Source organism: Ailuropoda melanoleuca, chromosome X (assembly GCF_002007445.2).
Source record: "Ailuropoda melanoleuca isolate Jingjing chromosome X, ASM200744v2, whole genome shotgun sequence".
Taxonomy (NCBI): Eukaryota; Metazoa; Chordata; class Mammalia; order Carnivora; family Ursidae; genus Ailuropoda; species Ailuropoda melanoleuca.
In genome coordinates, this window is record NC_048238.1 from 215,376 (window position 1) to 240,048 (window position 24,673).

The 24,673-nt window shown below is 58.2% G+C and overlaps 1 protein-coding gene across 3 annotated transcripts in view; it reads left to right on the forward strand.

The window, feature by feature from the left end:
* Positions 1 to 24,673, forward strand: part of PPP2R3B (protein phosphatase 2 regulatory subunit B''beta) — a 59,896-nt gene that overhangs the window by 5,980 nt on the left and 29,243 nt on the right. For 2 of the 3 annotated variants that reach the window (XM_034648828.1, XM_034648826.1), the window contains exon 2: positions 19,093 to 19,278. In XM_034648828.1, the coding sequence (XP_034504719.1) occupies positions 19,093 to 19,278 (186 nt within the window). Of the gene's footprint in view, positions 1 to 4,900; positions 7,899 to 19,092; positions 19,279 to 24,673 lie in introns of those variants that run through there. The other variant, XM_034648827.1, reaches the window with a different exon arrangement.

The window sequence follows — 24,673 nt, forward strand, 5'->3', positions numbered from 1 at the left end:
CTCCTCCTCTGTGACTTCTCAACTCCTCCTCTGTGACTTCTCAACTCCTCCTCTGTGACTTCTCAACTCCAGCCCTGTGACTTCTCAGCTCCAGCCCTGTGACTTCTCAGCTCCAGCCCTGTGACTTCTCAGCTCCTGCCCTAGACTTCTCAGTTCCTGCCCTGAGACTTCTCAGCTCCTGCCCTGAGATTTCTCAACTCCTGCCCTGTGACCTCTCAGCTCCTGCCCTGAGACTTCTCAGCTCCTGCCCTGAGACTTCTCTACCCCTGCCCTGTGACTTTTCAGCTCCTGCCCTGTGACTTCTCAGCTCCTGCCCTGAGATTTCTCAGCTCCTGCCCTGTGACCTCTCAGCTCCTGCCCTGAGACTTCTCAGCTCCTGCCCTGTGACTTCTCAACTCCTGCATTTGGGAGATCTCAGCTCGTGCCCTTTGACTTCTCAACTCCTGCCCTGTGACTTCTCTACCCCTGCCCTGTGATGTCTCAACTCCTCCTCTGTGACATCTCAACTCCTGCATTTGGGAGATCTCAGCTTCTGCCCTGTGACTTCTCAACTCCTGCCCTGTGACTTCTCTACCCCTGCCCTGTGACTTCTCAAGTCCTCCTCTGTGACATCTCAACTCGTGCATTTGGGAGATCTCAGCTCCTGCTCTGTGACTTCTCAAGTCCTCCTCTGTGACATCTCAACTCCTGCATTTGGGAGATCTGCTGCTGCTCTGAGATGTCTTTTCCTCTCTTGCTGGTGTCATTCGAAGCAGAAAAGTTTCATGTTTTGACGAAGTTGAACTTACCGCTTATTTTCGTTGTATCCCTAGAAGGACGTACCGTGAGCTAAACAACCTTGGTCGGATTCAAGGTTAAAAAGATTTTCTCCTGTTTCTTCTAGAAGGTTTATAAACTTTGCTTTTATTCGTAAGGTTATGATCCATTTCAGGTTTTATGTGTGGTCGTGTGTAAGTTTCTGGGTTCGGTGTTTTTTCTGACTACCCAGCTGCTGCAGGAGCATCTTGTGAAAACGCCGTCCTCGTTGCCTCGAATCGTGTCAGCACCTCTGCTGACAAGCAGTGGGAATGGATGGCTGCACGTGTTTTGAACTCTGGTGCACGCATGCGAACGTCCCTGCGTGTCCCCGCATCTCACTGCGTGGGTGACTGTCCCTTGCTAGTAGGCAGGGACTCAGTCCACCAACTTTCGGCAGCGTTGTCGTAGCTTTTCTGGGTCCTTTGCACTTCATACGTTCTCTTGAAGTCTCTTGTCCGTTGTCGCACTAGCAGGCTGACGAGGTTTCGTAGGGACTGTGTTGACGTATGGGTCACCTGGGGAGAATTGCTGTCATAGCGATCCCAGGCTCTCGAGTCCACGGCCGTGAAGACGTCTTACTTATGGACATGCTGTGTTACGGGCTGAGCAGGGGCTTCTCCTTTGGGGCCTAGGCCTTCCCTGTGGTAGGGATTCCTGCCTGGGTGCCTTCTGATGCATTTGTGTCATTGTCGTCTTAACCACGTCTCTGAATTGTCCCTGCTGGTGTAACATACACTACTGATGTTTCATTGTGACCTTGCTGACCTCGCTTATTAGTCAACGAGAGGTGTCCTAGGGTCGCCTATACACAGGGTCATATTGTCTGTGGAGGAAAACCATCCCCGTCTTCCCTGGCGGTCCACGTGCCCTTGATTTCCTTTCCTTGCCTGATTGCTCTGGCTGTGGTCTGCGGGCCCTCATGACGGGGAGCGGCAAGGGCGAGCATCTTCGCTCCAGCCCCTCTTAGGAGGAAGGCATTCAGGCCTGGTCACGGATGGCGTTCGTTTCAGGTTCTTTCAGAGATGCCCTATACCAGGCTGAGGAGGCCACCTTATATTCCTGGCAGCTCGTTGGGAATTTCTAACAGGGTGGGTGTTGGATGTAGGCACGTTCTCAGTGATGCCGTGGTTAGTGATGCGGTGTGATCGATGTGTGGATGTCAGACCAACCTTGCTTCCTCAGATGAAGTCCCTGTGATCCTAGTTAATGGTCGCTTTCGTACGTTGCTGGGTTCTGCGTCTGCGTTTTGTGAAGATCTGCGTGTCTGTGTTGGGGGGACGTCGGGGTGCGGTTTCTTCTGTGGCGATGGCTCTGGCTTTGCTGCCCGGGTCGCGATGGCCTCGTAGAATGAGCTGTGGAATGTTCCCCCTTTCTGGGATGTCTGTCAGACCGAGTGCAATTGGTCCCGTCTCTTTCTAAACATGCTGTGTCCACCTCAGGCCGTCCGTAAGTCTGCTGTCTATCCGTCCATCTCACCTGCAAGCAGAAGTGTCCCCTTTGTGTTTGAGAGACATGTTCCAAGCGTACACGACAGAGCAGGTCCGAACCGGGGTCAGGACCTTGCTGTCCCACAGCCCACAGTCTCTCGACTCAGTGCCAGTTAGAAACCAGCATCGGAAGATACATTCGGGAGCTTAAACATCTCATCGGTGCAAGGAGAAGGCACCGTGCGCTGAATGGCACAAGGAGGCAGAAACGTCCCTGCTTGTAGTATAGTGTTGTCCTTTGTTCTAGAGCGTGTGGCCTGGCCGCCTCTTTCCGTGTGTGTGTTCCGCCGCGGGAGGAGAGGGTGGGAGAGCGGGGGCGGGAGATGCATTTCCAGCCACACTTGTTTCCCCTCCCACCTGCGCAGCGATACAGCCCCCTGTAGACAGGTCTCCGAGCTGCCACGTCCGGGCGCCAACGGTCGGAGCTGTGCATACGTTTTCTCCCAGCGAGCTCTTGCCCTCTCTTGCCCCCGTGGCAGTGGGTCCTGTCCACATCTCATGAACATATCTGCAGACCGGCCCATGGCCGATGGACCTGGGCCGCTTTACCGCAGTGGAAACACTCAGGGACGGGTTTCTCTGCAAGTGCTGGGTGACTGTTTCGAACGTTTCCATGTTGTGTGGCTTCCGGAGTACCCTGCTGCAGTGGGCAGATGTTCTCCATTTGGGAAGTGACCGCTGACGGTCATCCCGGCCTAGGGTCCCAGCCCACGCCATCCCCTGCTGGCCGTGTGACCAGGGCACTCCAGCTCCGTGCCTTGGTGTCGTCACTTGTAAATGGCACCATAACCTGCCTCCTGCGCTCTCACAAAGGTTCAAAGTTGATCTTGGGGGAAAACAGTTTTGAAGTTTACTGGTTCGCTGGCCCGGGGACACTGCTTCCTCCCTCCTCCTCTCCCTCCTCCTCTCCCTTCTCCCCTGCCTCCTCCCCTCTCTCCTCCCCTCCCTCCTCCCTTCCCTCCTCCCCTCCCTCGCTTGCTTTCTGTCTTACAAATATACCTTTGAAAGTTTGAAGAGCTACTGATCTTTTCCCAAAATATGCGTACGAGTGGACAAATGAGTAAAAGCTTTCTTCTCTTTGGAGTAACATTTCCGGTGTGTAGCAACATCTTACGTGAACCAGTCAGGTCCGTGCCACGTTTTACGCAGCTCTCTCTGTTATGGTTGTCGGAACGTGTGTCCTTTCGTCACTGCACACATTTGAAACAGAAAAACCGGAGAACCGAGTTTCAACGGTGCAGCTTTAGATGACCTGGTGACAGCACAAGCAGGCGCCGAACCAGATGGACGGTTTCCTCCGCTTTGCCCCCGGCCTCCTGCGCTCTGGCCACGTCATCGTTGTGTGGGGTTGCTGTGTGAACAAACCGCCCCAGACTTAGGAACTACACAGCCTGGCTGAGCTCACAGATCTGAGGGGGGCCCTTTGGGCCGGCTCGCTGGGGCAGTTCTTCTGTGTCTGTGCTCAGGGGCACAGGTGTCTGCCCTGCGTGGTCTGTACCCTGCCAGCCCCGCGTGTGCACAGCAGGAGTGTTTAGGAGCAGGGAGGGGCTCCCCCATGCCGTGCACACACACCCTCCTGTCTGTGTGGCTTGCACACAAGCCCAGACCTGAGAGTGGGACCTAACGCTCTCTCCTTGTGGGACAGGCTGCAGAGTCATGCCGCAGAGGGGGAGCCCATTTGTTCTAGCTACACAAAAACCGTCTCTTCCCAAAGGTGTGTAGGGAAGGAGGGGAACGGAGGAAACAGCAGCTGTGGCCTGTGGTGGCAGGAACCGCACGCTGCAAGCAGCCTGTGCTTGTATCTGAGAAGTGGGCTGGGGGCTCCCTGTGGCCCCAGCTCATCCCTGCGTGGCTCCTGGATCTGGTCATCCCAGGCGCCTGGTGTCTGGGGGGGGGGGGGCGTTCCTCCAAGTGGCATCTGGGTCTGAATGGACCTGTGGAACCTCTGTCTCATGGCCTCACTCAGCACCCTGCTTTCTGGTAACCTGGTGACTAGCACACACTGCCCTGGTCTGTCTGTCCGGACACCTTAGAAGGGGTCGGTGGCCGACCCATGAATCCTACAGGACTTTCAGGAAATGGGGAAGAGACGGGAAGGAAGAAGAGAAGGAATTGAGAGAGCCATGCCCCTGAACGGGAATTAAAGCAGGAACGGGGAGGGGTGCTTAGAGAGATGGTGTGGAATGAACACTGAGCCGGCCTGCAAGGCTGCCTCCTGAGCAGCCCCAACCAGGTGACCGGTGCCAAAGGCAGAAGTAGGGAGCCCGTGGAAGGGCCAGCGCTGGTGGGGCCAGGCGGGCCCAGGGGACCTGGGGCGGCACCCTGCTGTGCACGGTCCTGTGCTGGCCTCCGGAGTCCTGTCCTTGTCGACGTGTCCAAGCCCACTGGTGCTCAGCAGCACCAGGATGAGCTCTCATGCACTCGCTGGAGTCCCGTGAATAACATTGTAGCTCGTTGCTTGTTACAAATGCTCCACCCAGAGCCAGATGTTCATAATCGGGGGAACTGGGAAGGGGGTGGTGCTTGGGGAGGTCGTGGGAACCCTGTATTTTTTGCTCCATGATTCCGTAAACCTGAAACTGCTTTTTTAAAAAAAAAGCAAAAGCGAAGCCCATTATGGAGGGGAAGGCGGGTGCGGTGTGCTTGCGGTCGCTGCTTTGGGACCACTCCCGTGATTTCTCGGTCGTCTTTGTCGCTGGAATGGGGAAGACACGCCGTGTCCTCCTGCTGGGAGGCCGTATGCCACGTGTAGGCTGACGAGGTATCCCTGCAGTCCTGCAGTTTCTTGGGGGCTCAGTGGTCTGGGAAGGAAAGGCCTGTCCAGCGCCGGGTGGGACCTGGTTCAGAAAGGGGCGTGTCCTGCAGCCTAATGCTGCTTCTTGCTGCTCAGGGGTCTTGTCTGTGTGTTTTCGGGACTGCTGTGTTTCTGAGTGTGGTTCTTGAAACCAGCACCAAATGCGCCGTGTGCTTGGACTGCACCCTCACTGCGAACTCTGTGCCTGTGGCTGCTGTGGCCGGCAGGTGGTGGGTCCCTGATGAACCTCACTGGAAGGAGGGGAGACAGGAGTGCTTGGGGAGGACGGCAGGGAGAGGCAAGGACAGGTAAAAGCCTGGAGTGTGAGGTGCACGTGGGTCGGGGAGGAGAACAGGCCCACGTGATCCTTCCACATCTGCAAGAGCAGCGTGGGTGCCCACGCAGGGCTGGGGGCCACGGGGAATCAGGGCGAGCAGATTCAGGACTGTGTCTGCCCAGTTCATGCCCCACACGTGTCGTCACTAACACAGGGCTGTCTTTCTCCCGAGGAGGAGTGGTGTCCACAGACAGATTTCTCGAGGCTGGCTAGTTCCCCAAAACATATACTCACCTGATACTCTGGTGTTTCTTCTATCCCTGTACATGGGAGTCCTCGCTCTGGGACAGAGCGGGGCAGTGTGGGTGTCCCCGCCCGGGGCTGTGCGCGTGTCCTCGCCCTGGGCTGTGCCGCTGTCCTTGCTCTGAGTTGTGCCGGTGTCCTCGCTCTGGGCTGTGCGGGTGTGCTCGCCCTGGGTCATGCGGGTGTCCCTGCCATGGGCTGTGCCAGTGTCCCCACCCGGGGCCGTGCCGGTGTCCTTGCTTGGCTGTTCTGGTGCCCTTACTACCCAGAACAAAGCATCACGCTCCAGTGCCAGGTCCATCCACAAGTCTGTTTCTGGGGTGGGGGTGGGGAGGGATCCCTCCACACCCACCGTCTTTGTGGCCCTGTTTCACGTCCTGTAGGCGGACGGTTCCGTGGGGGGTGATGGCGGGGCACTGAGGTCTGTTCTGCTGCTGCGTGTGTGTTAATGTCTGTGTCCCTTCTGGGTTACGCTTCCTGAAACCATGTGGGGCTCACATCACAGGATCTCTGTGCCTTGGCTTCGTGCCTGCTGCAGCCCAGGTGGGCACAGGTGTGGTCGGCTTCCTCAGCGTGTCTTCCCTTCCTGCTGAGGAGGGTGGTGGAGGCGCCCAGGGTGGTAGCTCTTCTTCGGTCCAGTTCCGAGCCCTCTGCTTGGATCCACCCTGGTCAGTCTGTGTGACCAGTCCCTGCAGTCACGGAACACGTCACCTACACGGCAGTCACGTGCACGTCACCTACACGGCAGTCACGGAGCACGTCACCTCCACGGTACACGGCAGTCACAGAGCGCGTCACCTACACGGCAGTCACGTGCACGTCACCTACACGGCAGTCACAGAGCACGTCACCTACACGGTACATGGCAGTCACAGAGCATGTCACCTACACGGCAGTCACGGAGCACGTCACCTACACGGCAGTCACGGAGCATGTCACCTACACGGCACTCACGTGCACGTCACCTACACGGCAGTCACAGAGCACGTCACCTACACGGTACACGGCAGTTACAGAGCACGTCACCTACATGGTAGTCACGGAGCACGCACTCGACAGCGTCTGCACATGCTTGCGTTCTGTCGTGTTACCTCCAGGACGCTTTCCTTCCTTCCTTCCCCGTGTGACATCCCGTAGTATGTCCGTTGTGTTCTGTGCTACCCACTTGATGGTCTGGGTGACTTTCTGCAGCTGCTCACTCCCTGCGATACATAGCTTACGTTGTACGTTACCCACTTTTTACCAGTGACGTTTACCCCGTCTGCTTACGTTCTGTGTTATCTGAGCTGCGTGGTCTCTGTTCCACGAAATCTATGTGCTATCCTACCTTACCTACCTTGCGGCAGGAAAGCTCTGAAATCCTGTATGCTCCCCACACCCCCGATTGTGAAGAGAAAGCGTCAGCGGACCCTTGGTGCTTTGTGCTCTCCAGTCTGACGTGCAGAGCGGGAGGCTGGTGTGGACAGACCCCTTTGTTTCTAGCATGATTTCAGGGCGCAGGCAGCTGCTTTGGCTGCATCTGGGCTCTCGGGGACCTTCAGAGATGTGGGGCGAGCGCTGTAACAGACCTCACGTCTGTGCAGAGCGCCTCCTCTCCTCCCTCCCCGCCTCTGCTCCCAGATCACTTCACTTCTCTGGAGAGCGCCTCTGTCGCCCCCACCCCCACCCCCAGAACTAGAGGCGCCCGTCCCCAGATGTCTCCTCGCGGACCTGTTTACGTGCTCGTCCCGCTGGGCTGAGCCACCAGACAGGGTCACCGTGCAGCAAGCTGCGTCCAGGACTGCCACCGGCAGCCCGGCCACAACAGCTCCGGCCACAGTGACTCCCTCCTGCACAGCCAGGGGCCCGCTGGGAGGAGCGGCGCGCGGCCGCCTCCCCCACCCTGCAGCCATGTGCCCTCCTCAGCCTGTGGAATGCGCGCGGCCCAGGGCCGGCCCCCAGAGCGTCCGGCCGGCCACGGCCACGCATGGAGCGCGCTGAGCCCAGCCGCCCAGACTGTCCTGCCGGGCGCAGCTGCCGCCCCGAGCCCTCCGGCCCCGGCCCGGCCCAGCCCCGAGAGCGAGAGCGCAGCGCCTGGCCTGGCCCCCGGCGGCCCATGCGAGCTGACATGCGGCTCAGGGAGCTGTCGCTGCGCCAGGACCCCGATCTGAGGCAGGAGCTGGCCTCCCTGGCCCGCGGCTGTGACTTCGTGCTGCCCTCCCGCTTTAAGAAGAGGCTCAAGGCCTTCCAGCAGGTCCAGGTGGGGCGGGCTTGCAGGGTGTGTCTAGTGTGCGGCTCACCTGTGGCCCTTGCTGAGGTCGGATTGGGGGATTGGGGGAGGAGGGGCTGCTGGTACCCCCAGGGTCCCCACCTGCGCGCATCCCTCCTGGAATGGATCCCCTCCCAAAACGGATCCCCTCCCGGAACAGATGGGGGGGGACTGCCTGTACTCCGGGGATCCCCACCTGTGTGTGTCCCTCCCAGTACAGATGGGAGGGGCTGCTGCTTGTACTCCTGGGGTACGCACCTGTGTGCATCCAGATTGGATGGGGGGGCTGCTGCTAATACTTTCACGGTCCCCACCTGCGTGTGTCCTTCCCGGAACAGATGGGGGGGGGACTGCTTGTACTCTCGGGATCCCCACCTGTGCGCGTCCTTCCCGGTACAGATGAGGGGGCTGCTGCTTGTACTCCTGGGGTCCACGCCTGTGTGGATCCGTCCCAGAATGGATGGGGGGGCTGCTGCTAATATTTTCATGTCCCCACCTGCATGTGTCCCTCCTGGAACGGGTGGGGGGGCCGCTGGTACTCCCAGGGTCCCCACCTGTGCTTGTCCCTCCCACTACGGGTGGGGGGAGTTGCTGGTACTCCCAGGGTCCCCACCTGTGAGCATCCTTCCTAGAACGGATGGGGGGTTGCTGGTATTCCAGAGTTCCACACCTGTGCGCATCCCTCCTGGTATGGCTGTGTCCTGGCTGTAGAGAGCCAGGTGTCCCGTGTGCTGCCTCAGTGTGTCAGGGAAGCTTTCCGTAAAAGGAAGCCCCAGCTTTCCTTTCTGAGGTTTAGTGGCAGAACCTCAGTCAGGAAACTGGAGGGTGGGGGCCTGTGATCCAGTGGCTCTCTCCAGCACGGAGGAGCGCAGAGACGGCTTAGCGTTGGCCGCTGGCTTGAACCTTAGTTGGAGACATCGGGGCTTTTACCCTCGTGAATAAAGGGAGGCTTTCCCCACAGCCCTGGAAGCGGCCGCGTTCCCTGCTCCCACTCCGTCCGAGTTTCGTGAGGCACTGTGTGGGGATACGCAGCACATAGCACAGCCGCGACCGTGGACGCTTGGGTGGTTCGTAGTAACAGACTGGCTTGTGAACTTTGTTGGGATTCTCAGGAGCTCAGAGATGTCAAACCTGGCTTTCGGTCTCTGTGTGTGTGTCTTGTCAGCCGGATTAAGGGGACCATGTAGTCGAAAAGGCTGAGACTTCCTGTGAGCTCCCGAGTCAGAGTCAGTCTGTAACTCCCTCCTCCCGCCCCCTAGTGCTTGCGTGCGTGCGGGGCAGGCGGGGGGGTGGGCGGGGACAGGACGGGGGACTGGACGCGGGGGACAGGACCACAGGACTGCAGGCCGGACCTCACTCCCTCGCGCGCTCCCTAAGTGCCTTGCATCTGGGTTTACTGACACTTGCCGCTGGAAACACTTGCGTTTTCTGGGCTGGTGAGGAGTGAGCGCCTGGTATGGCCGGAGGGAAAGGAAACAGTCCTACAGACTCAAACAGGGCTTTTTGTGGGGGAGAAAAAGACCTGCTCTGGCTGATTCTTTGATCGGACTTTCTTTCGGATCCCGTCTCAACGTTTACACAGCTTCTGAGCTCTTCTGACCGTGTCTTCCAGCTTTCAAAATTCTGTCTAGAGGGGATTTGTGTTGTAGTTTGTTCCTTGCTTTTGAGCAGAGTGTGTTTGGAATCTGTACGACGCTGAAAGTGGAATCAGCCATGGGATGATCTCCTCCCCTCCCCCCAGGAGGAAGACGGACGTTTGGAGGTGTCTCAGGCGGTTCACTAGGTTCAACCCTTCTCCTTCCCCCAGACTCCTGGTGACTTGCCTTCAGGGGGCCTGGCTCCCGGCAGAACCGGTTTTCCAAAGTCTGATTGTTTTAGGATGACCCTGTCTCGCCAGCATCACTGTTTGGGAGAGAAATTCTATGAATTCCTTTAGCAGGAAAGTATTTCTTATTACAGAAGAGATAGTTCAACAGTGTTCTGCAGGGATGGGCATGTGTCGTGGGTAAAGTGAGCGTTCTCTGAGGTGCGTGCGGTGAACCAGATGGGGTTTCTTGTGGGGGAGACTTGGGGGAGGAGGGAGGTGGTTCCTGGCTTCCTTCAGCCCAGGGCATCTGAGTGTGGATCTGGACAAGGCCCTGGGCAGGTCAGCACACGTCTGTGGTGGCCCAGGGCCATGGGCATGATGGGAACCCTGATGATCGGGACGGAGATGGGCGGTTATGCAGGGTGATTGGAGGGGACGCTGGTGGTGGAGGATGAGGGAAGGGAAGGTGACATGGGTTTGGGGGTGTGGGGAGGTGGAAGATGGGGGAGGGGAAATGAGTTTGGGGGAGACATGGACACGTGGGGGGTGGGAGAGGGGTTGGGGAAGTGACATTAGGGAAGAGATGGGGATGGGGCGAGGAGCAGGTGCAGGATGGGGGAGGGGACGTGAGGCTGGGGAGAGGTGGGGGATGGGGCGAGGAGCAGGTGCAGGATGGGGGAGGGGACGTGAGGCTGGGGAGAGGTGGGGGATGCAGACAGACGGGGGTTTGGAGGGGAGCTAGTGCAGAGTGTGCCTCAGATGTGGCTATGGTGTGAACTCGCGTGTGCCCTGTCCCCCAGACAGTCCCCAGGGCTGTCTGGACGGTGGCCGTGTGTCTGGGCCATGGGCTCGCCACGCTCCTCACCCCACGCACACTCATGGCTGCCCGCCCACCTGCCCTCCCTGGGGCTCTCGGGCCTTCCGCACACGCTGAGCGAGCGGCACAGGGACTGCCAGCTGATCGGCTGCGCTGTCCCTCAGTCAGGACCCCACGCCGGCCTAGGAAGGGTGCTGTGCTGCCTGCCCCTGCCTGGGCTGGGACCCCAGCCCCCTTCCCCCCGCCCCGGTGGTAAATGTCCCTCTGCACGCTCCAGCTTGGTACACTTGACGGTGCCTCGGGCCGCCTCCCCTGTGCTGCATTACTGCCCTGGTCCTCTACTGCCCATCCCGTCCAGCCTCCCTGCGGAGTCCTCCGCATGGACCAGCGCCCTCAGGAGTGCCACGTGAGGCCCCCAGTCACACCAGCCCCAGCTGACTCTCCTGTACCACGATCTGATCTCTTCTCCTGGTGACAGCCTGACCTCTGGGGCTCTGGCCATCCCCGACACCAAGCAGGGCCTTAGGCTGAATGGGGTCACGGGCCCAGGGAGGGAGCACACCCTCGACGTACGCCCCAGGGCCCCAGGAGGTGGACGTGACCCCCACCCCCGTCTGTGAGGCTGTGGACGTGGGCGCCCCTCTCATGGCACTCCCTGTTGAGTGCCCAGTGGTGGCACGACCTCGTCCACGTTTCCCAGCCTTGTCTTCTAGGCTTTCTGGAGACCACACCATCCACCCCGTTCTGCCTATAGGCACAGAGCTGAACACACATCCTGGTAGCTGGGTGGGCCTTGGCCTTGGGCCTTGTCCTAGTGCACTGCCTGGCCGACTCAGCCTGGCTCCATGTCCTCTGGGAGTTTGCTGTCTGGCCCCCACTCGGGCCTGACACGTGGACACCCAGAGCCTCCTGGTGTGGAGAGGGTGTCTCCACAAACCTGCGTGGAGGGGGGCCTATGTTGTGGTCATTTTAGCTCCTCTGTGTTAAACTCTGACTCCGTGACTCCTATGTGTGCATCGCCATGTCCTCTGTAAGTCGCATTGGCAAACTTCTGCCAGGTGGCAGAGAGCGGTCCATGGACGCAGAGGAGAGCTCGTGGTCCGCAGGGCCCTCCAGTCCTGGCCACGGCATCTCAGTGCGTGCGGGCTCAGCTTGAGGCCTGCAGGGCCCTCCAGTCCTGGCCACGGCATCTCAGTGCATGCGGGCTCAGCTCGAGGCCTGCAGGGCCCTCCAGTCCTGGCCACGGCATCTCAGTGTGCGGGCTCAGCTCGAGGCCAGGAGGACCCTCCAGTCCTGGCCACGGCGTCCCAGTGCGTGCGGGCTCAGCTTGTGGTCCGCAGGGCCATCCAGTCCTGGCCACGGCGTCCCAGCGCGTGCGGGCTCAGCTCGAGGCCTGCAGGGCCCTCCAGTCCTGGCCACAGCGTCCCAGTGCATGCAGTCTCACTGGGAATTCCCTGCCAGGCTCCCCAGTCCCGTTCCAGGCAGCACCACCGCGTCTGTGTCTCAGGTGTGGGCCCCACGTGGGGCCCTGCGAGCCGAGCCGCCCATGCCTGGCATGCCTCTGCCTGTCCTGCTCTCGTTCCGACACCTGGCTCTCACTGTGCAGACGTCTTGTCTGGGTGGCGTGGATCACTTTGACGTCCCAGCTCTGACCCTGTGACCTCTGACCGTGGGGGCCTGGTGCTCAGAGAAGGTATGTCTGCAAGGACACGGCCTGGATCGCTTCTGTGGACGTCCACCTGGAGAGGCAGCGCTGGCTTTGACGGGACCCCCCGGTGTCCTGCCCCACGTGGACAGGATGGCCCCACTGTGCGTGCGAGGGGCGGCCGGCGGTGTCCTCTTGCTTTGTGGCCTTGTGATGAGTCAGTGGCCTCTCCAGAAATAGCTCTCCGTGGGGAGGTGTCATCTTTATCAGGGAGCTCTGGGCGGCGTGCCGCACGAGGCTCGTGCTGACCGTGCGTCCGGCAGGACTGAAGGCACAGTGCTTTGGAAGCCGGGCGCCTGGGCCTCAACTGCTTGTTCTCACTTTCCCGAACCCCGAGTCCCGCTGTGGAATTCTTGTGCACACGTGCCTTTGCCGCTTTCATTTTCGTCACGGAAGTCTGGCCTGATGTCCTGGAGGTCAGGGAACGGCCCCCGTGATTCCTGCAGAAGCTGCTGAGACCTGCTCCGCGGACCAGGAGGTGGCCGGCTCCCAACGGCGCCCTGTGTGCCGGACAAGAATGTGTGTCCCGCAGCTGTGCTCGGGCTGCAGTCTATTTATGTCCAGGAGATTAAACTTGTAGATCTTCCGTGTCTGCACCAGGCTGTTTTGTTTCTCATTGTCCGGTACACTTGTTATCTGTGCCTGGGGAGGTGTAGCTCAGCATGCCTCCTTGCTGGACGGCGGTCTGTCTCCAGCAACATTTCTGCCTCGGGACTGAGGCTCTGTGCACACCTCAGCCCAGCCCAGCTTGTGGGGGCCGAGTCTCCCTGCACAGCCCAGCCCAGGTCACGGGTGCCGAGTCTCCCTGCACAGTCCAGCCCAGCTCATGGGTGCCGAGGCTCCATGTGCAGCCCAGCACAGCCCAGGTCGTGGGTGCGGAGGCTCCATGCACAGTCCGGCCCAGGTCGTGGTTGCTGAGGCTCCATGCACATCTCAGCCCAGCCCACCCAGGTCGTGGGTGCCGAGCCTCCATGTGCAGCCTAGCCCTGTCCAGGTCGTGGGTGCCGAGGCTCCGTGTGCATACCTCAGCTCAGCCCAGGTTGTGGGCTCCAAGGCTGAGCAGCCCAGGTCTTGGGGGTTCCTGTGATGCGTCTCACGGAGGTGCGGGTCGTCACTGGGGCAGTGTGGACCATCGTGCAGCCACACACGAGCCTTGTGAGGGCCATAGCTGGCCCATAGTTCCACGGGTTAAACAGTTTTCAATCTGTGCTCCTATGAGTTACGTGTGTGTCTTCCAGCTGGTGTTTGCTCTGTAACTGGAGCGTTTAACCCACGTACACCTTGGGAGTGTTTGTCCGCTGACTGAATTACTTTGTGGTCTTTCTCTCTCGCTCTTTGTCCTTGGCTCTCGTACTTTCGCCGCGTACCGTTCCCACCACTTACTCTCCATCTGTCACCTGCTCACCTTTTCTAGATGCAAAGTCAGTCACAGTCTTTACTTCTGGACTCCCTGAAATGTGGCCGTCCATCCCCTCTTCGTGCTCTGCTGTGGACAGGACTTTTGAAAAGAGGTCAGCTCACATTCTTGTTACTGGTTTATGTGGTGGTTGTCGATTGACCCACACACACACACCACTTTCCCGCTGTGCCTCTGCCCTTGCTACTCAGACCTTGCACGTGGGCATACTTGGCTCGTGTGCACGTCCTCTGTGTCTCCGTGAACCTGGGTCTGCGGACAGAGATGTGTATCTGCAAACCCATGTGTGCGGACAGGACTCCACGTGTCCACGAATCCGTGTCTGCAAACAGCTCACTTTTGTGTTTGTTTTGTGTTTTGTTACATATCCGCGTGCACATCTCAGGGACGGCCTCCCAGCGGGGAGAGCTGCAGGATGGCAGCTCTGGGTGGTGTGGTTGTGGTGTGGTTGTGTCTGTCCAGGACGTGCTGGCGGTCTGATTCCTTGCTCCGTTGAAGATGACCCCGTCACGTTGAGTTTTGTTTCATCCCGGCTGTTTTCGAAGATGTGCTGGTGGTGTTCGGTGTCCCCCCCCGCCACCCCGGTTCCGTTCTCCTGCGTCTGCATGTGGGTTTCCTTTACTGGTGCTGCGTGGGGAGCACTGAGAGCCCAGGACTCTAGGTGCGACCCCCTCCTGGGAGCGGCCGTCTGAGTGCTGGCTTCTGTCCCCGCCACGTCCCCACATCTGTCCTCAGCTGTGCTCCGTCCGCCCTGCTGTCTGTCCACATGCGTTGTCTGTGAATCTGCTTGTGACGTCTAGACATGTTCTTTGGGTCCGTCTTCAATTGCGTCAGGATTCTCAAGCTTCTCGCTTCTGTTTTCTGAAGCATGTGATGGGCATCGGTCCTGCATCTGGTCCTGCCAGCGTTTGAAGCCTTTGCGGGTTCCGTCCTCTCTCGTTGCTGCTGGCTGTCCCTCCTGTTGCCTCGTTTGCATGTGTACTTGTGAGTTTGGACCGGGAACTGCTCCTTTTCCTTGGGACTTTGGGGAGTCGTTTGGGTCCTGAGATGACGATGGGTTTCCCCTGGAAAGATCTTGCTGCTTCCAGGCAGCGCTGGTCCACTGCAACAGTACGGTTTTGGCTAGAGGGTTCTGGGGTTATCCAGACCGATGCACGCGGGCTGAGTACAAGAACCCGGGGGAGGGTCGCACAGGACCAGCCCGGAGGGACCTCTGCTCCTCATGGAATGGAAATCAGCCGCAAGTCAGAGAAAGTGACAGCAGAGTTTAATGAATAGTACGAGTGTCAGACAGAGTGTCTGGGAGGCTCGGAAAGGAGAGAAGAACGAGTCTCGTCCTCGCTTGGGGCTAGGGGTTTATACTGGACAAGGGTCTAGGGTCCGTGCTCCCACAGCAATGCTGGGTAGCGTCTGACCAAAGGCGAGTGTCCTGTGAGCGATAGGTGTTACGCTGTGAGTTATCAGAGGTGGGGGCATTGATGTCAGCCTCGGCCGAGGCTTGTTGCCAGCTGATGTCCTGCAGCATGGTTGGTATCTGGTTCTTCTGGGTGTTGTCAGGTGTGTGGAGCCTGGGACAGAACCCAGAGAGTGACGCACTGTCTCGCTCCCCTCTTGAGGAGGGAACAGAGCTGCTCTGCTTATTCACAGGCAAAATATGGCATGTGAGTGAACGGGGCTCAGCAGAAAAATGGCAGATCCGGAGCCAGGTGGAGACGTTTCAGCTTCCCTGCTCCAGGATGCTGTAAATGTGGTGTGCAGAGCTGAGTGAGCGTCTGCCGTGGCCGGGAGTTCTCAGGGGAGTTCTTCCCCGTGGCCCCCGTGGCCCCCGGTGTGAAGGTGGTTTGGAGAGCTGAGTGAGCGTCTGCCGTGGCTGGGAGTTCTGGGGAGGTTCTCCCCCGTGGTCCCCGTGGCCCCCGGTGTGAAGGTGGTTTGCAGAGCTGAGTGAGCGTCTGCCGTGGCTGGGAGTTCTGGGGAGGTTCTCCCCCGTGGTCCCCGTGGTCCCCCGCTCCTTGATGCAGCAGCACGTGTGAGGCCCAACGTTTCCATTCCCTGGGTCCGGTGTCAGTGTGGGATTCATTTCTGGCTAATTCGTCTCACACGAGGTACAGCTCTCTGGGACCCCCACGTGGCGCAGCTCCCCTCCAGGATGCTGGATTTTCCCGCCTGTCCCCTGGGTTCGGAAAGGGTGTGAAGAGACAGGCCACGCACAGTCCGCTGGTGTCACCGGGTTCCCCTTCCCGGTGTCTGTCTGTGGCCTGAGGATGCCTTCCTTTCCCGCCAGGGCATGGACGCCCTCGAGAAGTACTTGTCAGGTCCTCCGTGGAGCATTTCTAGGGACGGTGAGCGGAAGGGCTGGTCTGGGCACCTGGGATCTTACCCTACACGAAGACAGAGCTCCCCTGGAATTTCAGCTGCCAGGCCGGACTCCATACGGGTGCTGCAGAACGGTGCCGTCCGGCCTTGTACTCTCGTGAGGGCGGACCCATGCTTGCTGAACAGCTCGGCTCTCCGGTCCCCACCCGCACCAGAGACAGGCAGGTTCCGGGTTCAGAAGGACTCAGGGTCACACAGCCAGATGCACGTCACGTGGCCGGCGTTCTCGGGGGTAGCAGCTCCCTGAAACAAAGGGAAAGGTGTGTCCTTGTAGGAAACCTGCTGTGGACATGCGCTCCTGCAGCCCATGTCGCTGGGGGCCTGCTCTGTGCAGACCCGGGGGCAGCGTTGCCCCCTCTGGTTGGGGGCATGGGCAGGTCGGGGGGGGCAGCATCGCCCCCTCCGGCTGGGGACACGGGCAGGCCTTCTGAGTCTGGTGAGCCGTGACGAGGCCGGTGAAGGGGCAGCAGGTGGGGTGGGGTTCTGCTGGGAGTGCTGGAGCTCTGTGTGCAGCTGACCTTGTGACCTGAGGTCATGGGGCCCATGAAGGAGCAGCAAGGTGGGGGAGGGGTGTTCTGTTCTCAGGGTGACCTTGACCTCCTGTGATCCCTCCATGAAGGAACGGCAAGATGGGGGGTGGGTGGGATGGGGGTGTGTGGACTTTATGGCCGTTGGGATCTGAGCATGGTCTGACCTGAAGTGAGTGAGGGATTGTGGGGCGTCTGGGGACAGTGCATGCAAAGGCCCTGAGGCAGGCAGTGACAGGGGTGTGTCAGAGCCCCCTCACACCTGCCCCCTCCCCAGGTCCTGTGGCTCTCAAACCCTGGGAGCAGGAACCCTCGTCCCACACCCACCCCAGCGTCGTGGTGGAAGGGGAGTGTGGTGCCCGTGGAGACGAGGCTTCCCGCTGACTGGGTGGCTGGCGGCTGCAGCCAGGGGCATGTTTGTACTGCAGAGACAGAAACCTATGGCCCCCAGGCTCCCTGGTCCCTCCAGGCTGAGTTTGTAGCCCCTCCCACCCCTGCCACCGTCCACCCTCCATTCTCCCTCCTCTGTCTCCTCTCCTTCCCTTCCCTCCCCCTTGTCCCCTCCCCTTCCCATGTCTCCCAGCCTTCTGCCTCCTCCTTCCCTCCCTACCCATCTGCCCCCTCCTTCCCCCTCCCTCTTCCTTCCCCTCCCCTTCCCATGTCTCCCACCCTCCTGGCCCTTCCCCCCTTCCTTCCTCCCCTCTTCCCCTCTCCCCATCTCCCTGCCCTGTTCCCCTCCCCCCATCGCCCTCCCCGGGGAAGACGTGCATGTGTCTCAGAGGGGAGGCCTCAGAGCACTGAGCAGCAGAGGGAATGAACCGATGACAGGGCCCGTGCTGAGGTGTGACTGAAGAAGACACAGGACCATCGCTGACGTGTGACTGCGGGGACACAGGACTGTCCTGACATGTGACTGAGGATGATGGGGACTGTCTCTTACGTGTGACTGAGGATGATGGAAGACTGTCTCTGAGGTGTGACCGGGGAGCACGGGGACCATGCTGGACTGTGACCGGGGAGGATGCTGGCCGTACTGAACTGCACGGGGACCCTGGGCACAGCAGGGAGACCCCCTCCTCCTCGCTGGGCTGGGCTGCTGTGCGGGTGCCTCCCTGAGCTGTGGTCACAGCAGGGCCCGGCCGCTCTGTGCTCCTGTGAGCCCCCCTGTGGGTTAGCCTCTGCCTCTGCTGCCCGCGTGCGTGCGTGCATGTGTGTGTGTATATGCGTGTGTCTGTCCTCCCCCAGCTCGGGGGCTCGCGCGTTGTGGCAAGCCTGGCCATGCTGCTGTGTGCGCGGAGATCATCAGGCGTGAGCCTGCATGCCCCTCCCCGTCCTGTTCTCCATATCTCGCAGCCCCCGTCCTCTCCGTCCTCCCCGCGTGGCCCCCGCACTTACCTCCCCCCCCCCACACTTGCCTCCCCGTTCATTTCTTCACTTCTTGCTAGGACGCTGGGCTGCCTCTGTCATGTCTGGCCGTGGCCTTGTGTCCCATCCGTACAGAACTCAGGGTGTGGATGGGAGATGCGTCCGTGGGCTGGACTGGCTCCCCTTTCACTTCTAGCCGGGGGTGGCTGGATGCGCGGTTCTCAGCCGTCCACATCCGCGGTTTAGGGCAGCTGTGTCTGGCGCGGGAAAGCGCTCCATCCTGATCAGCGTGAGACACGCTGCCGAGTGCACCTGGGAGACCGTGGCCTGCAGAGACGGGGCCTCCGGGTTCACTGAGCACACCCACCAGGGCGTCCCAGCCTCGTAGCCCCACACCTGGCTCAGCACCCAGCTCAAGGCCGACTCTCCGTGGATGATTCCTCCACGTTGACCTGAGCACTCGTCTCTACTTACGGGACTTTGATAACAGCTGTGCTTTGTGTGCAGAGCACGGCTGCCAAGCAGCAGGCAGCACGCGGCGTCTGCCGGGGATGTGCTGACGCCTCGGTGCCAGGGAGGTGCGTCAGACGTCCTGCTGCAACGTCAGGTGCTGCCAGGGGTGGCGGCTTGGGCTGCGGATGGCTCACGTGCCTCCTGTCTCCGGCGAGAACAGGCCAGGGGCCTGAAGTTCTGTCTGTGGGGCACCCACAGGCTGGGGTGCTGGGCACCTCCCCCTTCAGGATGGCTGCTGTGGGAGCAGGTGACTCCATGAGTACACTGCACACACGACTTCCCCCTTTCCTGCACGGGATCGCCTGCCCGTTGGCGGCCACCTGGCAGGTCCCAACCCCCGGGAGGACTCTGGGCGGGTTCTCCACAAGCATCATGCCGGCTCCTCAGGCAGCCTGGGCGTCCCCGGTCCCCATCCCGAGGGGTCACACCCGAGGCAGGACTGGAGGAGGCACGGCAGTGTGGGCCCGCCGTGGAGTGTGGCGCTCACTCACGGGTCGTGTGACCTCCCGCGGGGATTGTCTGGAGTCGTGTGTCCAAATTCGGGTCAGATGTACTCGGTGCATTTACTTTGAGACCAGCTCACCCCTGCTGATTATGCGTGAGTGTGAACACACGGGGTGCGCCAGGTTCTCACGCACGTGCCGTCTGTTTTATGTCTTAGGTTCAGACGAAGAAGGAGGAGCCCCTGCCACCCGCCACCAGCCAAAGCATTCCAACGTTCTACTTTCCTAGAGGCCGTCCAAAGGACACGGTGAACATAGATGCCGTCATCACCAAGATCGAGCGGACTTTCGCGCAGTTCCCGCACGAGAGAGCCACAATGGAGGACATGGGCCGAGTGGCCAAGGTGGGCGCCCACGGGTGTGTGGAGGTCGGCTGCTCTCTTCCTGCGTGCTTCTGTTCTGAAGCACAAATAGGGACTTTGTGTGAATGCTCGTTCTCCATCATGAAGGACACGTGTGTGTCGCGGTCCCGGGTTCAGCGAGCGTTAATGCTTGCATCTTCTAGGAAACCGGCCCCAGAGGCTGAGCGCAGGCCTTCGTCTGCACCGTCGCGGACCTGTGCCTCTGCCCGTGCGTGGTGCTCTTCCTCTGCAGTGGGTGAACAGGCACCCACAGTCCCTGTGTGCAGTACGCCGTGTGTGACTGTCAGCTCAGCCGCCATGCTGTGTGTGCATCATACCGCGGTCTCGTTTGTCCCGGACGGTGTGTTCCAAGAGTGTCCGTGTCGACATGTGCAGACGTGACATTGCCCACTCAGTTTCTGTGTGCCGTCCTGCTGGGGGCATCCACCACGGTTACTCACGCATCCCCCTGTGGATGCCGTGTTCTGGGCCGGCGTCGCACGCGCACCGCCGCAGTGGGCTTGCGGGAACAGAGAGGACACCTCACCCTCCCCCCCGATCACATAGCCCCACGTTGGCTCAGTGGCGGCACAGCGGCCACAGCCCATGGCAACACACGAGGGTTCCCGCAGGCCCAGCCCTTCCCGCTGTCGGAGTGGCCGGCAGCTGCATGTGGGCTCCTCCTGGGTTGTGAGTTTGCCTGTCCGCAGGGCCTTGGTGGTCGCACTGCTGCAGAAAGTGGTTCTGAGTTCAGCGTGCGGTGTTCACCAGCGGATTGTACGTGTCCCTTGTTTATCTCCTGTGCGGCCAGTGTACCTCCTGGTTGCTCTTTCCCTGTCCCTCTCCCACAGTCTTCTCCCGTGGAGCTCCTCTCCACGATCTGGAAGCCAGCGCTCTGTGCGTTGTGTGCGGCACTAGAACCTTCTTCTGTCCCGCTGCTAAGTAACTTTGTGCGTGCCTGCGTGGCGGGAGAATGTTCTTTTCTCTGCTGCTAAATAGCTTTGTGTGTGGGCCGTGTGAGAACGTTCTCTCCAGCTGCTAAGTAAGTTTGTGCGTGCATGGTGGGAGAACGTCTTCTCTCCAGCTGCTAAGTAACTTTGCTGCTACAGAAGTCCGTGATCAGATGCTTGCTGTACACATACTCCCTCCCATTGTCTGGGTCGCTGCTCCACTTCTTTGGTCGTGTCCTTTGCTGCAGAGAAATGTTTTCATTTTGACGTATTTCATTTTATCTACTTTTTTGTTTGTTGCTTGTGCTTTTGGCCTCCTAGCCAAGAAATCCTTGCCAGATAAGGTCGTGAAGATTTATTCTTTTTTTTTCCCTGCGGGTCGTATAGTTTCGTGTCTTACGCATATGTCTTGGATCTGTTTTGAGTTGGCTGTTGTAAATAGCGATGTCAGGGCACACCTTTGTCTCCGTGTGCAGATCGAGGGGTCCCGGCACCACGTGTGGAGAGGACTTATCTTTCTTCACGGACCGCTCTTGGCTCCCTCATTGGAAATGAGTCGATCGTGAAATGTGGGTCGATTGCTGGATTCTGACTTTATTGTGTGGCCTTGTATTTCCACTTTTATGCCAGGACCACACTATTTTCATCACTGTTGTTTTGTAGTAAGTTTTCAGACAGGAAGTGTCGCTCCTCCGACTTTGTTCTCGTTCAGGATTGTTTGGGCTCCTTGGGGCTCCTTGTAATGCTGTGTGAATTTTAGGATCAGCTTGTCCGTTTCTGCAGAGAGGCCGGCAGGTATTCTGACAAGTGTCATGTTGAATCTGTACATCGGTTTGCAGACCGTTGACATCTTTGTATTCAGTCTCTCAATCTATGTCCAGAGGATTCTCTCCGTGTATTTAGATCTTTCGTTTCTTTCAGAAACGTTCATGTGCTTTGCACGTCTTTTGTTAAATTTGTTCCAGAGCCTTTTATTCTTTTTGATGGTTTATAAATGGAGTTGTTTTCTAAATTTCATGTTCAGATCGCTCGTTGCAAGTGTGTAAAAGTGAAGTTCACCATCGCGTATCGATCTTGCGTCCTGCATCCTGGCGAACTCACGTATCAGTTGTAATGCCATTTTGGTGTATTCGTTAGTGTTCCATACAGCACAAACGTACCAGTAGGAGTCGATAGACTTTCTCCTTCCCAGCGCGTGTGTCTCCTGTTTCTTCGCCGTGCCCGACTGCTGTGCGAGACCTCCCGCGTGGTGCTGGGGAGAAGTCGGGGTGTGGAGAGTCCTGTGTCGTTGCTGCCCTTGTGGGGAAAGTATCCGCTCTCCCACCACGAAGCATGATGTTTACTGTGTGCGGTTTTCACAACACCTTGATCAGGCTGCAGATGTGTCCTCCATTGCTTGTGTGCTGAGGGCTTACTTGGGAAGGATGTTGGATTTGTCACACGCTTGTCCCACATCCGCGCACATGGTTTTGGGTTTTCATTCTCCTGATACGGTGTAGTCCGTCAGTTGATTTTTGCAGCATTCAACCAACCTTGCATTCCTGCAGTAGGTCCCACGTGGCTCAGCTGCACAGTCCTTCCTGTATTTTCCTGGAGTCTGTTTGCTCGTATACTGTGGATGATTTTTGCTCCGTTCATACTCATAAGAGGCACTGGCTGTGGTTTTGTAACTCCTTCGTCTGGTTTCGACGTTCGGGTAATACTTGCCTGAAGATGAGTTTGGAAACGTTCCCTTCTTTTATCAATTGGCCTCTTAAAGTATTGTTTAAATGTTATTTTATGTAAAAACTTGCCTGGTTCCAAGGTCAAACCCAAAAGTCAGATGTATTCAGAGAAGTACAGACTCTGTGCCTGTCTGTTCCCGTGTTCTCTTCCCCCGCACGGAAGGAGTGGTGCTCACAGTGTTGCTTCACTGTTTCACTGTTGTTTTGTTTCTCAACGTGAGCAAACGTATGGACGTATCCGTATATGTTATGAAAGGGGGATACATATGGAAACAAATGTTACAAATGTTCTGGAACCTTTAGAACATGTTTGTCAAGACAGTAAAATCTATCTTACAGTTTGTTGTAAACATATAGAGATGTGGAAAAAATAGACTAATTTTTATTGTGTTGTACCTTAAAACATCAGAAATTCTAAAAGCTAGTGTTGTATTTCTCTGTAAAACGTTAGCGACCGATGCTTGAGTGGGGCTTGTCCCCGTGTCGCCTGGTGTACAGTACAGAGCGAGCGCCTCATCTCTGTCTTGGCTCTTGTCCTGCCCCCGAGTCTGGTTCGCTCCCAACCTTGTGCCCTTTGCACTTTCAATGTTGTGAAATGTCTGTGCGAGTTCCCTTCACGTGAGGCTTGTTTCTGGCATCACGTCTGCTGGGACGCATCCGAGTTTCCGTCACAGCCTCGTCTGTGTCGATCATGGGCTCTCGCCGACTTCCTCTGGCTCCACACACGTGGCTCCTTGCCCTGGGCCGACATCAGTGTTCCTGCGGTCAGCGTTTCTCCTGTGGTCCGTTCACGTTCCCACGGATCCCACATGCGCCGTGTCGTGTTTCTTCCAGAACTCGGCCAGCAAAACCGCTCAATCTCTGGCTGCAGCATCTGTCATCTGGGTGAACGTCCGTCCGAGGTGGTGGGCTTTACAAGAGCTGGAATTGCTTGGCCCATCCGCTGGGGAAGAAGCTGGTTTTGGTGATAAGAGGCAGGTTTTCACACTTTCACTGAAGCTTCCAGGAGAACCAGGGTGACCTGGCTCATGATGCAGCCTGGAGAGTGCTTGCAACGCCAACTTCCTTTCTTACGGTTTCCTGACAGGTGGGAGCCAGGGGCACACGGCCACACACCGTGCTGTGTGCACGAGCCGAATAACAGACGCACAGCGCTGGGCCCTCACAGGCTTTCAGAGAACTGAGACACGTTTTTGACACTGCTTCTTCATAGCAGATGGACTAAAGGAGCCACAGTGAGACCTGCCGTTTACCCACACATCTGGGCCGCCGTAACTGACACATGAACCGTGTTCGCAGGGGGACTGCTGTGGTTCCCTGCACTTTGTGCACAGCGAGGGCTGCCTGTGTGGTGAGCGCCCCCTTCTTCCTGCAGACGCATAGGACTCGGCTACGGGGAAGCATCCTGGTCTGCATTCACTCTCCCACGGGGAGGGGCTGGCCCGTCTGGGGAAGCAGGGAGGGGCCGTCGGGACACGGGGGGGCCGTCACGGGGACAGATGGAGGGTCCGTCGGCTCATGGTGGGGACCCAGGGAGGGGCCGTCAGCCCATCATGTGGACACTGTAATAACTCCGCGTGTGCGCATCGTTTCACATTCTGTCCCTGTGTCTGGGACAGTTGTGTAAGCAGTGTTAGCGGGTCACGGCACACACGCACACGTGATCTTGTCTCGTGCTTCCAGGTTCCCCTCCTTGAGGGCTGTGCCGTCGGAACACTCGGGGTCAGCGTTCAGGTGATCACGTGACTTGACCCTTCATCGGGCCCGAGCAGCGGACGTGGTCTGACACCTGCAGTGTGGTGGTCAGATACGCGGGAAATGGCATCTGGGCCACTTGTGGTTTGCATTTCTGTTGATTTGCTGACATGTTATCGGTGGAATTTCAGCGATGGTGGTGAAATGAGACGTGTGCCTAGTGCCTGTGTGTGTACCTGTTCTCACCCAGGTTGCAATTCACGGTTATCTCTGCGGGTAATTTTACTCTTTCCAGCGTTTTACGCCTCTTGCTGTTGGCTCTGTTTAGGATTTTAATTTCTCGAGTCAGTTTTCATCAATTTTTATTTCTTCTAAAACGGTTCATTATGTAACCTCTACGTTTATTACTTCAACATTTTTCCTCATCTTCTGGTATCGTTTTTAAAATCTTTACCAGATCTGTACCTGTGTCCCTTTGTTTGTAGGATTATTTATTTCTGCTTCCTTTCTCGTCCACTCACGGGGGAAATGGATTTGTGTTGGTTTTCAGATGAGTGTCCGTCCGCTTCATGGACTTGCGCTTTATTTTTTTATCTCATGATTTCTGTTCTCATCTTTGTTACTTTATTGTATTTTTTTCTATTCCGTCATTTTTTCCTAGCTTCTTGAGTGATTCATCCCCTTGGTCCGCGTTACCTATGTAGAGTTTATGCACAGTAAGATTCCCAGTGTTACATGTACAACGTGATATGTTCGGCAAATGTGTCCCCCTGCGTGTCACCACGTCAGGGCAGGGAGCACTGTCACTGCCGTGAGACTGTCCTTGCAGTCGGTCCCATCCCCGCCTCCCTGGCCGTGTCACACAGACGTAGTCTGGCACTGTGGTTTGCCTCTTCAGGAGTTTCACGTGACAGGGCTGTGCTGTCTTTGGTTTCTGGTGTCTTTCTTTTTTTCTTCTTCTTCTTTCTTTTTTTTTTAAGATTTTAGTTATTAGAGAGACAGCCAGCGAGAGAGGGAACACAAGCGGGA